Source organism: Rhipicephalus microplus, chromosome 10 (assembly GCF_043290135.1).
Source record: "Rhipicephalus microplus isolate Deutch F79 chromosome 10, USDA_Rmic, whole genome shotgun sequence".
NCBI classification, from domain to species: Eukaryota; Metazoa; Arthropoda; class Arachnida; order Ixodida; family Ixodidae; genus Rhipicephalus; species Rhipicephalus microplus.
The window spans coordinates 12,142,480-12,158,411 of NC_134709.1; the positions used below are offsets into that span (position 1 = coordinate 12,142,480).

General features: G+C 41.7%; 1 protein-coding gene across 3 annotated transcripts in view; it reads right to left on the bottom strand.

Annotated features, from left to right (window-relative positions):
* The window catches only part of LOC119181869 (sushi, von Willebrand factor type A, EGF and pentraxin domain-containing protein 1), a 49,271-nt gene that overhangs the window by 11,850 nt on the left and 21,489 nt on the right, over nt 1–15,932 (bottom strand). For 2 of the 3 annotated variants that reach the window (XM_075875046.1, XM_037433110.2), the window contains 12 exons: nt 15,406–15,573; nt 14,752–14,892; nt 14,078–14,305; nt 12,594–12,795; nt 9,318–9,475; nt 7,980–8,178; nt 7,367–7,539; nt 6,238–6,477; nt 4,011–4,178; nt 3,069–3,242; nt 1,256–1,709; nt 961–1,165 (listed from right to left, as the gene is read on the bottom strand). In XM_075875046.1, coding sequence (XP_075731161.1) covers nt 961–1,165; nt 1,256–1,709; nt 3,069–3,242; nt 4,011–4,178; nt 6,238–6,477; nt 7,367–7,539; nt 7,980–8,178; nt 9,318–9,475; nt 12,594–12,795; nt 14,078–14,305; nt 14,752–14,892; nt 15,406–15,573 — 2,510 coding nt within the window. The remainder of the gene's footprint in view (nt 1–960; nt 1,166–1,255; nt 1,710–3,068; nt 3,243–4,010; nt 4,179–6,237; nt 6,478–7,366; nt 7,540–7,979; nt 8,179–9,317; nt 9,476–12,593; nt 12,796–14,077; nt 14,306–14,751; nt 14,893–15,405; nt 15,574–15,932) is intronic. The other variant, XM_075875045.1, reaches the window with a different exon arrangement.

Genomic DNA, 15,932 nt, shown 5'->3' on the forward strand with positions numbered 1-15,932 from the left:
AACTAGCCTGTATATACAGTGCCACACCTGAAACCTGAAGGTGAAACTGATAGGGAACATGCACACATGTGCCTGTATCTATATTTACAGAGCGTGTGTGTATGTGGATAGATAGTAGCTATAAGAAAAAGGGGCACTAATGAAATAACACATACAAAGATGAAATAGACATTCTTGTTGGTCTAGTTGTTGGACTTGGCAGCTGGAAGAGGGGCTCAAGTCAAGCAATATGTACAATGCAAAAGAATGAGGTATATTAATGAAATTATTGCCTGTGTAAGTACAAGTGTCACTTGTTACGTCTATACCTGATCAATGCATATCTGAGCTTACTGTATACACTCGACAAAGGGCTAAGCTTGTGTAAGGGCCGCTCCCCCCAACTTGGCAGTCCAAATTTAAAACTAAATAAATAAAATCTTGCCAGCAAACGGCAGCGTCATTGCGACTAAAGAGCATCAGTTCAGCTGGTCTGCTCTTCGATTTCAAACACGTGGCGTGCGGTTTCCACGGACATTGCTGTAAACAGTTTTGCTTTAAACAGGGTCACCAGGATTTTCATTGCCATCGATGGCACCGAGGACGATTGTATACGTGACTGTGCGGATTGCCAGAGCATTGGCAACGAGCCAAGCCCCTGCAGTGATACCGATGAAGACATCTAATAAGGATGTCTGCAGCTAGATGCCAGATATCCCATCTTTAGGTATATATGGCGCCATTAAATAGCTTTGTTCATATGTTTATCCAAAACTGAACAAAAATTTCAAACCTCCATGGGAGGGCTGCACCACACCGAAATTGCGGAAAAGAAGTGTGGGGCCCTTACACGAGTTAACAAAGTAAACCTCTCATCTAAAAACTATGTTTCAGCTACGTATTAAGTTGCCTGTATACGACAGCTTTAACACCGCTCTAAGAAGTACTAATAAGGTGTATATGCAGGTAACAGGCCCTCACCAGTAGTGTGTAATTAGGGTGGCACAGGTAATTTGCCATTCCTCCAAACTCCAAGTTTGTGGCGACTACTTCGCCATGTTGTGGATCCACGGGCCTTGGACACTTCACAGGTGTGCATGTTGCTTGCAGCGAAGACCATGTCTTGTTAGCCAGGCAAACCATCTCCATGTGACCGGAGATCTTGTAGCCGAAACTGCAGCGACAGCTGCATTGGCAACATTAACGCATGAAACGACAGCGTGTCTTATATAATGCATAACGAAAACGAAAAAAATGAAAAGACAAAAGCACCAACCTCACGACGTCCCCGAAGAAGTGCTTGTTGCCAACCTCACACAATACTCCTGCTGACAGGTTGGTGGGCTTCCCGCAAGACACGCGCTCGCACGTCGGTGGGTCGTGCGACCACATTCCAACTCCTATGTCACAGGTCAAATTCTTCGAGCCTCTCAGTTCGAACCCGTTGTGACAAGAGTAGGTGACCGTCACAACGACGCGTGCACCATCCACTTCCGAAGCGAGTCCAGCAACACCATTGGCTACTGTCAGTGGTTCTTGGCAGCTGATTGGCTGGCAGATGGCATTAGGAGGACTCCATTCACCACGTTCTGTGCACACGAGTTCCCCCTCGATAAATTTGTATTCCTCGTTGCAGATTACTCGTAGCTTGGAGCCTGGCCGAAACAGGCTCTCGTTGGAGGGAGCAAGCACTCCGTTAGCCACATGCGGATATCCGTTGCATGTGATGCCTGGGAAATAATATGAAAAACGAAAAATTCTGTAGAATTGAGGGTTTGGCATTTTAAGTTTACAACTTCAAAGCATTTGAGTTATATATGCGTTAAATCATATGTATGCACCCTTGCTCAGTTTTGCATAAGGCTTTTGTAACACAAAAAACAAGATAATGTTGTAATTGTGCACTTACTTTATTGCAGGCTATTTATATGGTGCATCTTCTCATATGCCGTTATTTATGTTGAGACTTTTCACCCTCCACATAATTGAAATTGCAAGAAGTCTGTTTCCCGATACATATATCAAATGACGAATTTGGATGGACCATTCAAGAACAGACTATACTGTTCAAGTCATGGTTATCAGCTACAGTCAAATTTAGAATTTGTATGTTTATTCCTCTCTAAGTCATCAATAATCCATTGTATGACATTGTCTTACATAAAATTTTTCACAGGCACTCTGGTATGTGAACTTTTCATACACATTGAGTATGAAGGTCCAGCACTATAGCGTCCATACTTCTTGTTTGTTCATAAACGATAACACGTGTGAAGGGTAGTGAAAATGAACAAATCATGCTCAATATTTTCTTGTTAGTGTTCAGTGTTATTGAAGTCATACCTGTTCTCCCTAAAAGCTAGGAGATTCATTCTATCTGTTCCCTATCAACTGGATTGACTGAGAACAGTATGATAAAAAAGTCGTAGCTTTGCTTGAGAGGTTTCACATTGAAAGTAATAGCAACGTACAAGACTAGTATGCAAAATGAGCTTTGTAGCTTTATTGGCCAATTGACCATATCTCTTGCAATAAACAATACCTTACTAATCACATTATCAAGCTTGCGTACTTGATGATCGCAAACACCTGCTGTGATGTTGGAGTCATGAACGTCACATGCAGAGCTAAGCAAAAAAACACTTCAAGTTGCCGCTTGCTTCAATATGTTCCAGAAACCTAGTTATAATGGCAACTCCAACTGCAGACTTGTTAGAAGGTTGTATGTAAATACAAAGCCACCAGTAATTTCTGCTGTCCCAGCCATTAGATCAGCTGCAGTTTACATGCAACATATGACTTAAGGTTGTCTACGTGCTTAGTTGTGCAGAGAGACGGCGTTGCCGCCATGGCAGGCTCAGAAAGATTACAGGACATTGTTGTCTGTCAAAGTGTTGGCTTCACCGACATTTGTAATTTGACTGCAACTGACCGCTTCGATCCTCTGCACAAATGTAGAGTTGCTGTCGTATGAGTGCAATTGTGCAGTAGCCTGTTTTTTGCCCAAGCCTGTCTTATTGCTTGCACCTGCGTTAATATTAACAGTTTGGGTGTAGTGTAGTAATGAAGGCACCTCGGTAGCATCTTACTCTCACACTGCGGTTCTTCTCCACTCCACTGTCCATCCTCCTGGCAGTGCCGTTCTCTAGAACCGAGGATTCGGTAGCCACTCCTGCAAACGTATGTGACCTTGGCCGAGTACCGGAACATGGATCCCTGGACGTTGCCATTTGCTGGCTCTGCAGGGATTCTACATGGTACACCTGCAGAAAAATTTTTGGAGTAGTTTTTATGCAGCTGTATAGCAATATGCCACAGCAATATCTGCTATTTGCATTGTTGGCATTTTGTTGCAGATGATGACTGTATTTCGTGAGTAGGGTAGAAGCATGAAATAGCAACAAACGAAGGGTCATACCGACATGGACATGTACTTATGTACTCGTGTACTTGTAGAGTGCGTGGTAAATTTTCTTGTCAACTGCTTACACATGGTGCTAAGTGTTCTATGGGTGCCAGGGGCATTGGTAGACTTTTCTTGGTGCCCTTTTTTCGTTGAATATTATGATGCAAATGGTGAAGTTAAATCACTCAGTATGATGCTTAACATTGACATTTGACACTTGTTTTAAGGGAAAAAAAAAACTGCTTGTATGCATCTTCAGCTACAAAAGATGACCTACACAGCGAAACCAAATCCATTAGCTGAAATTGAAATGACTGCTCAAAATGAGGCAGAACCGATAACTGAACGCTCTGTATTGATTCTGTGAGCTCACGAGCTGTATCAAGCAGAGGAACAGCTGATTATGGGTACTGCTTATATTCTAATAATTCATAAAAGAACACTCATTGGTAACGACAGTAAATGGACTCCACAACAGTTGCTATAGCCTTCCACTCCTTATTGATTTTCTTTAAGGGGGGGGGGTGAGCTTACAGATGTGCAACTTTAAAGGGGTTACCTATAATGTGCTTTATGTCAGCTGCATCATAATGGAAGTAATATGTTATGCAGCGACTCTACTCACCAATGCAAGCTGGTATTGGATGTGACCACTCTCCTGAAGCGAGGCACCTGCGTGTTGTGGCCCGCATAATAGTGTGCCCTTGGTCGCAGCTGTAGGTGGCCACGGATGCAGTATTGGTTGTTGAGAAGCTGGCAATTCCGTGGATTGGCGCCGGTGGTGGTGGACACCCTGTCCCAGGCAAGAAAATTTTTTTTTACACAAGATCTCCGGTAGCCTGAGTGGAATGAATGATCTTGAAATTGCTCTGTGTCATTTGAAATCGCTTTTATGAAGGAGTTAATGAAAAGCAGCTCTATATGTTTAGTGACATGTTGGTCTTTATTCAAGCCCTTGTGTACTACAGGACCAGCTATTCTGACAAAAAAAAACTACGTGAATAGCATTCAAAACATTTGATAGTAGCCTAAATATGGCACTTAAGTCTGTAAACAAAACTTTTGTTCTTAGTATATTTTTCAAGTAGGGAACTCGGTCATTTTCTTTCCACCTTGTGGAAGGAATGCTGAAGTTATGCGAGGACTTTGCACGTCTGAAGCATGCAGATCGGTTGCAGAACATCATGCATGTGTTGTCGGATGCACTGACGACCTCAGGGTGCTCGCAAGTTGCATGAAAAAAAATTGGAGAGAGCATCATGTTTCTAGGTTCAAGAAATACTGAACTTTTCTTTCCTGGTGAGCTATACCTCTGTCATTTAAGAATGCGTTCAAAAGTGCAATAGCACGATGACATGTATATTGAATTGCAGTTTTAGTTTTGCATTTTCACTCAAAAAGTGTGCTGATAGCAGCAGAAAGTATCAGATAGGCACACAAAGCAGTGTTCATATTTGCTTATTAATGGATCAGCAAACATGACCTAACACGTGCACCGACAAACATGGACTCGTCTTGCATGGGGAACAGTGAGCACTGGCTCAAGGCGCAAGTTACAACAGTGATGTGGTAAACAGTGAAAACAAACATGAGTAAGTGCACTGTTTTGCCTTTTGCTTCCCAACTTTTAACTTGACCATGTGGGTCACCGCTTTAGCAAGGAACAACCATTGGCCAGCTTCAATTTGTGAGCAAGGGTCACAAACTAGTGGTGGCAGAAGGTTTTTGTCAGTGATTAGAAACTGTTATCATTATTGCATCGTTAATCACAACATACAGAATTCCACAACATCACTCAGAATGGCTCCACAAAAAAATACCTAAATAATATAGTGTACATTGAGAACTTTAAATAAATATATTTCACGTAAGATAGTGTGGGTCATGTGAAGGTAACGATTCGAGCAGCTCAATGCTGCCATTTTTGAGGAATGTTCTGCTGTGAACTGCTGTTATGTCACGTCCGCTGCTGTGTCTCAATTGGTAGAGCATCGGAAGCATTATTCAAAGGTCGCAGGTTTGGTCCTTGCCAGCGACAAGTTATCTGTTAGTCGTTTTCGTTTGAATTATAATTACTCCCGTTGAAATGCCTCATACAGGGAAAATTGTGCTAAAGTAGAAAAGCACATCATAAAGAAGCAACACTAAACAGATTGAGCACAACTCGATCTGTTTGGTGTTCCTTTTTTGTTGTGTCCTTTTCTATTTTAGCTCAATTTTTCCTGCATAGAATGAACCAACTGGTCCCTCAGGGCGTCCTAACTCCCATACTCTCCATGGCATTATTGCCTGTTGGTTCTCTTTAATATGGGGGCTAGTAAGGTACTTTTAATAAATAAATAAATAAATATTGTTGAAGCTGCATTTTCACGGATGCAGAGAACAATTCTGCTCATGAGATTGTATGCAGTAAAAAAGAAAACTCCAAAGCGTGGCGCAGGGCCAATGCAGGCTCTAGATTGGATCGTCTCCCAGTGAACGATGCATGAAGCACCCATTGAGCCTTCAGTCTGGCTTTATATGTTATAAGGAGCGCTACGCATGAAGTCAAGGAAAAGCATATAGAAAATTAAATGTATTATCTAATTTATAAATATTTCATGAAAAGGGGAAAATAAAGAGGTACAAAATGAAGTTTACCAGTGATAACAGGTGGACCTACCATACACTATAAAGGCCTATTGACTGAGCTAAGGCAGTGTCTGTACCCCCCACTATCTACTAAGATGCTTGTGTACAAGGTTAAACCTCATAGTTCCATCAACCTGAGGCACAACTTAGGCTTGGGTGTGTTAGCCAGCACTTCTCAATGCTACTGAGGTGGATGCAGAGCGTCCTTTCAATCTGTTCACCTTGGCAAAATCCCCAGCTGTCTGCCAAGATGTGCCCGCTAAGACTGTCCCGGAAGTCAGTCCAAGCGACCACATCACCGAAGTAGAACTCGCAGCGCGTGAGTAGCGAGGCCACTTCTTCGACGCTTAGCACGGTGCTCCACATGTTCACAAGAGTCATCTCGCCAGAGTACGACTCGGAGATGGAGAAGCTGCCTCCTTGCCTGTCCTGTTCCTGGCCCAGGACAAGGGTTCCATTAGCTGTGCATGCATAGGACAAAAAAACGTAATGAAGGAAATGGGTATAAGCTATGTCATAATGAATACGCTGTTTCTCCTTTGATATTATTATTTGAATTGAGAACACGTGCATGTTATTACATATATATAGTATATATAAAGGTAATAGAGAAGAAGCAGGCTGGCAACTTCCACCAGGAAGGGCACAACAAAGAGGGGGGAAATAGAAATAACAGCTGAAGATAGGAGGAAGGGAAGCAAGGAGGAAAGAAATCACCAAATGACAGGAAACACGTGCCACAAAAGTAGGAACAGAGGAGACATTAACAAAGAAAAAAAAATATTTTTTTCTTCTTTTACATATAGGAGGCCAAGTCACTTTCATCAAGGATAACCAGCAGTGCACGATGATCGTGGTTGTGCCGCGAAGCACACCCAGTCAGAAACAGGCAATTGTTAAAAATTTGTACACCTTTGAGCAGGAGTAGTACTTTGTTTCTTTAGAGCGATGTGTGCTGTGTAAAGAATGCAACTCTAACAGAGTGTGAAAGTTTCTTGCAAGTAGGACTAGTCACTATCAATTCACTGCTGCATAGATCATTGATGATAGTAAAGTAGTAAAGCTTAAAGCTGGTCAGTGCTTGTGAATGAGATCACAAAAGAACACGAAATGCTAATGTTATTCCTTTGTGCCAAACATCAATTAACTCATAATTTGAAACTTTTCGAGCACTCAGAACAGGTAAAAAGCTGCAGCTTTTATGTCGGGACTAATAATGAAACAGCAATTGCATTTTTTCTTATGAGCAATCAAAACACAGTGATTATATTGCACTATTTATAAACAAAAGAACTATGAAGGGTTGTATGTTTGTACTGTGAGGTGTCTGCACATTGCAAACATGCATACCTGGTATCTCTATGCCAGGAGCAAGCCCAGTGCCACTCTCTGCCAGTCTGCCATCTTTGAGAATGCTCCACAAGCCTTCACTGGAAGACCAGCTGAAGCACACATGGTGCCAGTACCCATCATTTGCTGTGATGTCCGTGACAATGCGGTGCCCGTTGACGTACAACACGAAACTGTAGGACAGTGTAGACATTTGAATAGACTAAATATACAGCCAATAGAATAGCTTTTTGTGAGAACAATGAAAAGACATGTTAGCTCAAGAATAATAGTTATGACTTGTTCCACACACATAAAATGAAGGATTGAGAGAGGCCTTAAGAGTAAAACGAAATACATTGCTAGCCTCTAGTTGAGACTGCTTTCTTCATAACAAGTAAATCATCTTGTCTCACATAGCACCATACAAAAGTTGATGACAAATTTAACATCTATCAATATCCATACTTTATTTCCACGTAAAGTGGTATTGTACTGCATATTGTGGTTCATTCATGCATCATTGTGTTTTCTTAAACTCTTTGCAGAGAGTTGCATTGACCAAAGAATGAAAATGGGGCAAAGAGTGGCATTATTACGTATATATAACAAACAAATGCTTGATGGCACAAACCCGCTGTAGTCTGTGAAGGTGAGCATATTGTCAGTGATGTCCGTTGCGTAAGAGAATGGCGTTCCATAGTTGTATCTGTCCGTTGTTTTCAACCACATACAAACTGTCAGTTCAGTCATAGGCTTTCTCAGTGACTTGATGGACGCCCTGTCAAATACATTTGTGCCGGAAAAGTGAAGCTTGAAACGGGGGTCAGCTTCTGTAAAGCAAAAATAATTGTAAATGCTTACAGTTAGTAAAAGCAAGAAAAAGAGACAAATCAACATAATTCAAGACCTTTTTTTTTTTCCAAGCCTTTGTGGAAACATCTGCTGTATAGGTCAGCTTTTTGGCTAGTCCATCAAGACTGCTATTGCCGATGCAAGTGATTGGAGAAAAATACAGCTAATTCGACTGTTGAAATGTTTCAAGACTTATTGAGGAAAGTGCAGAGGCAACTAATGTGGTAATTGCACTGCGCATGTTATTGTGATGTTGCTGAATAGGGAAGTTCATATTATCATGTTCTTTGTCTTAATTCTCTTTGGGTATTCCTAGATATTCAACAAAACCACTTAAATCTCAATTAGTGCATCTTCGAAAATGACATGGTCTTATGAAGTTATATGGTGTTTACGTTCAAGTATACCAGCTTGCCTGGAATACAGGTGCCTGGTAAAGGAGACGGCGAAACTTGCTTTTAAAGTTAAACATTTTATGCACACTATAGCTTTCATTCATTATCATCATCATCAGCCTGACTACGTCCACTGCAGGACAAAGGCCTCTCCCATGTTCCGCCAGTTAACCCGGTCCTGTGCTTGCTGCTGCCAATTTATACCCGCAAACTTCCTTATCTCATCTGCCCACCTAACTTTCTGTCTCCCCCTAACCCGCTTCCCTTCTCTGGGAATCCAGTCAGTTACCCTTAATGACCAGCGGTTATCCTGTCTACGCGCTACATGCCCTGTCCATGTCCATTTCTTCTTCTTGATTTCAGCTATGATATCCTTAACCCCCGTTTGTTCCCTAATCCACTCTGCTCTCTTCTTGTCTCTTAAGGTTACACCTACCATTTTTCTTTCCATAGCTTTCATTAAGCATGGGCAAATACACAAACAAGCAGGAAAGCAATCATGATACTGCCGGTACAGAGTACGCGAAAGCAATAGGTACATCATGGGGTCTTCCATGTTTGATAATGTGCCCACGTCGAATGCTTCATTGTCGCCAGAGAATACAAATGGTTCTGTCGCATTTTTCTAACCACCAGTACATTGATTCAAGTGATGAACATTATGATGATGTGCTATCAAACTTGCATATTGCACGATGGCTCAGTTCATACTGCAACCTCACCTGATTCGCACAATCTTCCAGTAAGTCCAGGCGGGCAGGAGCATGCGAACCGGCCAACGAGGTCCAGGCACGTTGCGCCCGCGTTACATGGTGCTGTGGAACACTCGTCGATGTCTATATCACAGTGCTCACCATTGTACCCGGGTGAGCACACGCATCTGCGAACCAAGTCAGGAACCCGAGTTTTGAACAGTGGTGAAACTCAGGCTGTTAAAAAATGATGATGAAACCAGTGAAATTTGAACAAGTAGGCGCAAAAAACAGAGCAGTGTTCGTCCTGTGCTTCTTCAGCAGTCATGGTGGCGATACTGTGTAGTTGTGGGGTGAAGTTTCGTGGGCTTCAGTGGCTTCACAATCAGTTCTGCTTGAGCAGCTTGAAACCAGTCTTTTCCGAGGAGCAGAGTAAGCGGGTGGTTATGTGGAAGCACTATCACATCTACAACCGCAGATATAGTGCTACCCTGACGGGCCCCCTCACTCTAACAATAGCACTGGGCCCCATCACTGTAGTCACAGTTACACTATGCTGACGGGCCTCCTCACTTTAATGATAGTACTGCGCTGACGAGCTCTGTCACCATACTCAGCACAATTCTTTTAATTTTATTAGTCAGCATCTCTTCTTGCAATGGAGTTAAAATTTATATTTCTATTTTAATTGCTGACATTTCTAAAGATTGTTTAGCTAAGCAATTATTTTGCTCTACTTTAAAGATAAAACTGCCAAGAAATGAAAAATATTCTGCATATGTATACCATTCTAGCTGAGTAGCTTTGCACCGGTGTTTAGTTTATCCTGGTAAAAAATCAGACTTCTCTTTTTTCAAGTTGTTCTGATAATGGGGCAAATGTTTTAAAAAAATTAACTTCTAGATATTGAGAGTTAAAGAGGAAAAACAAGTTTATTTAATTTTTGTTCAAAAAGATGTACCGAACACTGCATTTAAAAGTAACCAGCCATGTAGTCATTAATAAATCAGCTTCTAGCTTCTTTTCTTGTTCTCTTGGTTCCCTGGCCTGTTTTGTAACATCTCTTCAGTGGCAAAATACTGTCAACGGGGGTCAACCTCACGTAACCATAAGACAGTGTTGCGCATTGGTAATATGCCAAACAGTGTATGGAAAGTTTACTTGGGCCTTGCAGGCCTTGTTGAAAGTTAGAACAGTTTCAAAGGCGGCAGTTCTGAGCATTTACATTCCAAGGAACACGATCCATTGGGTTCTCCAAGTGTGCAATAGTTCTTACGCATTCTTTGCAGATGCATAAACTCGTAATCACCCTTTCTAGAATCTCTACATCAATTGAACCATTTTATATTCTGTCCTTGCAGCAATGAGCACAAAGCTTATTGCTGATGTGTTCGCACGAATGCTCCAGGTCTTGTATCTTTTAATAGCAGAAGTGTGCCGGTTTTCAATTACACTCAAACTTTGATATAACGAACATGGATATAATGAAATATCGGTTATAACAAAGTAAATGGAAAATAGTCTTGCAGTAGGTACATTGTTAGGAATATACCTTCATAACGAATTTCCGGGTATAACTAATTTATTTTTGTGCAAGATACAACTTTGTTACCATGAGATTTTATGTACAGCACTTTTTAAACAATTTATTTGATTTGTCAAAACAAGAATATCCTTTGTTGCCACAAGAAATTCAACAAATGTGCAACTAAACTGAAAATAAATGAACAGAACAGCATCCCTATGCATGTCTCACACACAATGCAGCAAGTGGATTGGCTAAATGCCATGTGTGTTATAAAAGCTACACCATATGCCTTTAGTTACCAGGCTACTTTTTGAAAATCTGCTAAGCTCAGAGATACTACCACTTTCAGTTAAAAAAAAATTTACTTGAGGCAGAAAACTCAGGTTGGGAATGGCATGGCTGTTTGTCAGTGGGTTTCAAGAACCTGGTCCTATTGCCTCAATCAATATCCAGGAAAATGTGTGAGGCACAGGATATTGTTCAGGAAGGCCATATCGTTTCAGGCTAACAAAAAACATAATTTCATTTTTTTTTCAAAATATTTTTCTGCCATGTGTTCTTAAATTGAAAAAATGATTATTTCGACCACCTGCATATTGCTAAAAAAAATGTTCTGTTTTATGATGCAGTCATAAAACTTCCCAAATATTTTAAACAATACCAGCTCACCACCATTCTGTTTTTCTGTTTTACTAGCCGACCTTACATGAAGTGGCTGCTATTTCCATGTGGGCCTGGGTGTGTTTTCTAAAAACTGAACGAACTTGCACATTCGCAGGGTCTTAACTCATGGTGTCATTGGGAAATGTGTATTGCACTTTTCCACACTCTTAAATCGACTTTCGGCTGCAATTGTTGTCAAGACATCAGTAAGGCGAAATTCATCACTTTTGTGACAGTTCGAAGAAAAGCCACAGTGTGTATTATACAGTCCAGGTGTGGTAATACTAAGTCCAGGAGCGGTAATACAAAGTAATTCACAAACGCTCGCCTGCATAACTTGGATCCCGATCTCAAGCTCCATCTTTCCTCAGAAATATCTCGAGCTGAGGAGATTCTTCTGTGCCGCCTGTGGCTTGGCGTGGCCTTCATGAATGCATACTCATTTCTCATTGGAATGTCCAGCTCCTCTACATACAATTACCGCAGCTACGAAGAAACAATTGCCAAACTACTGTGTGAGTGTGCACATTTCAACGCACCAAGATAAGAACTTACTAAAGCTCTAGATACACTAGACGATTGGCCTTTGTCGGAACAAAGGATTTTGGGACGTTGGCAGAGTCTACCCTCAGCCCAGAAGGCTTTGAAAGCTTCATTTTTTTTTTTTTTTTTGCAGACAACTGGCCTTAGAAACGGACTTTAGTGTCATGTCATTTTTTATTTTGCTTCCCCTATTTTGCAAATTTGTCTTTTCTCTCTTTCTATCTTTCTAAGATCTCTTTTCTATCATCTTTTATTCCCTTTTTCCCAGCACAGGGTAGCCAGCCAGTCTAAGAACTGGCTAACCTCCTTGTCCTTCCGCTTATTTCTTTCCTCCTCTTTCCTCCAGGTGTGGTATTCTGTACACTGTTGAATTCCATCGCATCGTTAAGTTCTCCATCTTGTCGGCTTTGACCGGCTCATAAGGTGTCTACAACCTGTCTGCTTCACTCAACATGCAAACCTAGTGCATTTGACACCCCTCATATGCGTGTGACTGTCTGCAGATAGCTCAGTGGAATGCTTGGTAAGGCACACAGATCGATCAAAGCATCAGTGGATCGATGCGCACTCACCTATAGTGGGATCCCAGGTTCACGCATTTCGCGCCATTGAGGCAGGGCCCACTCGCGCAAGCATCCAGCTCCTCCTCACACCAGCGGCCTCCAAACAGCGCAGGACAGATGCAGCTGAAGTTTCCAGGCCGATCTAAACACGTGCCTCCATTCAGGCATGGTGTGCTCAGACATTCGTTTTCATCCTCAGAGCAGGTTTGACCTGCAACACAACGTTTAGTGAGATTACTCATAAAAAGATTACATAAAAATAATCCTCACTTTTTTAACAGAATGCTCAATCTATTAGAAGCCTGCTTGCTCATGTCCCAATATAATACATTGTTGTAGTAAACCAATGCCTGCTCTCAACATATGTTCCACATACTTGTGACGTTTGCAATTTCAGACCGAGTTCATAAATGTATGGTCTGAAAACACTACAAGAATGTGCAGACAACACCCTTAGAAGCATCAAATGATGCCTGATACGAGTCCGAGCTAATAAACTAGCCTAATATTTGTGGATCAGCTACAATTGATGAACAGGACCGGGCTATTAGCACAAGCCCATAGCTAATTAGCATGAAGTAGCCATTCACATTTGGGCACCAAAAGCTTTGTCTTTGCTCTAAAAAGTAAAGTTTATTCACTCGCATCTACGCAGAATTGTATAACTTGAGGTCCAGCTATAAAATGAAAATAAGTAGATGAAGCAGCCTAAATTGTCACAGTTGTACAAAATACATACTGTAAGTTCGCTACAAGTGCTTTTTAAATTTTCATTTTTTTTCTACCTAGCATGGGCTTACAGCTTTGGCAGGTTTCTTCAGTGCAATATCATCATTGCAACAAGTGTGCATGCCATTGTATCAACTTTGCATAACTTTATGTATGAGTTAAAGACAGGTTCGGCTGTGAGGACTAAAGTTCAGGAGGTTAATTCAGCATGTTGTCATTAAGAAACATGGCAAATATTAAAGCAGAAGTGTTTCTTTAAGAGAAATATTGTTCAGGAGGTGTGACACATTCACAGTTTGCTCAAACAACAGAGGAAAATAGAAGAAGGAAGAAATTTCGAGAGCACTATGTTCTGGTTATAAGAGCAATGCCTGGTAATGAAAGGGGACACTGATATAATACTTATAATGTTAAAAGCAGTTTGCTCGTTTTCATATTTTCTTTTGATCAAGTGATATTGCATACAAAATATTCAGTGTTATTTCAAGCTACAGAAAGAGAGAGGGGGTAAATTAAATATAGGGTGATTAAGGAGAGTTTATATCTGAGCCGGTTGGTTCACGTTACGTGAAATTCTAGTGAAACCATGGGACACAAGAAGGAAGGAAGACGCACACAACACTGGTAGTTAACCAGAGGAGAACTCCAGTTAGGCAATGCATACTTGGGAGGAGGAAATAGGTTGTGAAAGAATGAAAGTTGAGAAGAGTCTATGACGACACTACAAACATGCAATAGCAGAATGGAAATGATGAAGCACTCACCTGCGAACCCTTGCTTACAATTGCAGCTAAAGCTGCCGAGCGTGTTGGAACAAGTGCCATTGTTTTGGCAAGGAGTCAGGGTACATTCATCTATGTCTTCAGAGCAGTCGGCACCCATTCGGCCTGCAGGGCAACGACAGCTGAAGCCACTTGGTTCTTCCGTGCATTTCGCTCCAAATCGGCACGGATTCTTAGCGCACTGGTTTCTTCTGCGTTCACATCGAGGACCTTCGGAGTAAGGGAAATAATGAAAAAAGAAATTCTTATATGCGATGCACCACCCTTACATTGAGTGCTACATATGCTGAGCTTTTCTAAAGGCAGTTCATTCATATAACCTAGTGTGGTTTGCAACGGAATAACTTGAGTATTGGGAAGCTCGGCTGCAAATATTTGCTTTGAAAAGCTTTTTAATACTCTACATAGGGCAACAATAGTGTGTACAATTTACTATACTTGCCCCTAAATTACTATGCACTAGATGCTTTGTATCTAGTATGTACACCAAGGTGGCCTCACTGGTTTGTAAATCGTAAAACACTTGCACAAACTGTCCTAAGTACTCATTGCATTTAATCATGGCCATTATAAATTTATGTCTAACTTAACTACCGAAACACTAGTTTTCTGTAGGCTAAACACACTCGCACAGTCTACACTCATACGTGCAGTACCTGCAAAAAGAGGCTGGCACTTGCACAGGAAACCAGCAGGCACTACAATGCATGTTGCTCCGTTTGAGCATGGTTGAGAAAGGCAAGAATTGGCTTCCACAAAGTCTCGCAGGTCCATCCTCTCAGTTGATGGAACAGAACCTAAAAGTGAGACATGACGAGAATACATTAAAGGCTTGTGAAGGCTGCTTCCCACATTCTGTTAAGATATGCGATAACGTCATCGTGTTAATCATTTTTGATCCTCTGCCCAGCCGCGGTGGTCTAGAGGCTAAAATACTCGGTTGCTGACCCGCAGGTCGCAAGATCGAATCCCGGCTGCGGTGGCTGCATTTCCGATGGAGGCGGAAATGTTGTAGGCTGTATGCTCAGATTTGGGTACACGTTAAAGAACCCCAGGTGGACAAAATTTCTGGAGCCCTCTACTACGACATCTCTCATAATCTTACGGTGGTTTGGGACATTAAACCTCACATATCAGTCAATCACTTTTGATCCTCAGTTCTACTTAGGTTAGACAGCAATACTAACGCCACTACAGACTTAAGATGTCACTGAATGTAAAGAGTTATCCTAGCTACTTGGAGCAGTGTATTCGTATGTGTGGTCGGTATACGATTCTTGGACAGCCATAGCATAAGTGAGGTGACTAACCGTTGCAGTGTCCCAAGACCACGCTGCCTGGGGCTATTGCATCATCCCTGGTATCGTCGGGACACCTGCGGCACACCTTCTGTCCCTGCTTAGGCTGGTAGTACCCATTCGGACACTTGAAACAAGGCACGACACCGGACTTGGACACGAAACCAGGAGAACAAAGCGCTGTGATGTGGAACGCACACACGCCGTTAAAGGATACCTACAAGAGAGACTTGTGTTGATGCAAGTTTGCAGCGGATGCACTTAGTGTGAACTTAAATGCCAAAGTTTTGTATTCTAATCAAATTTTTAAAAAAGTCACTCGCAATATAGCATTAAACTCTCAAGATATACATTAGTATTTCCTTGAATTTCCCCATGTTACTTTCAATTAACTTGATGGTCATAATGGGCCATCACTTAGCTAGCATCAACCAAAAGTTGTGTTGTTTATGCTAGTGAATATAGTAGGCTGCACAGAATGTCTTGTTGTTTTTCCATTTTGCCCCACTTAATGCTTGCGCATCAATATTGGAACCAGA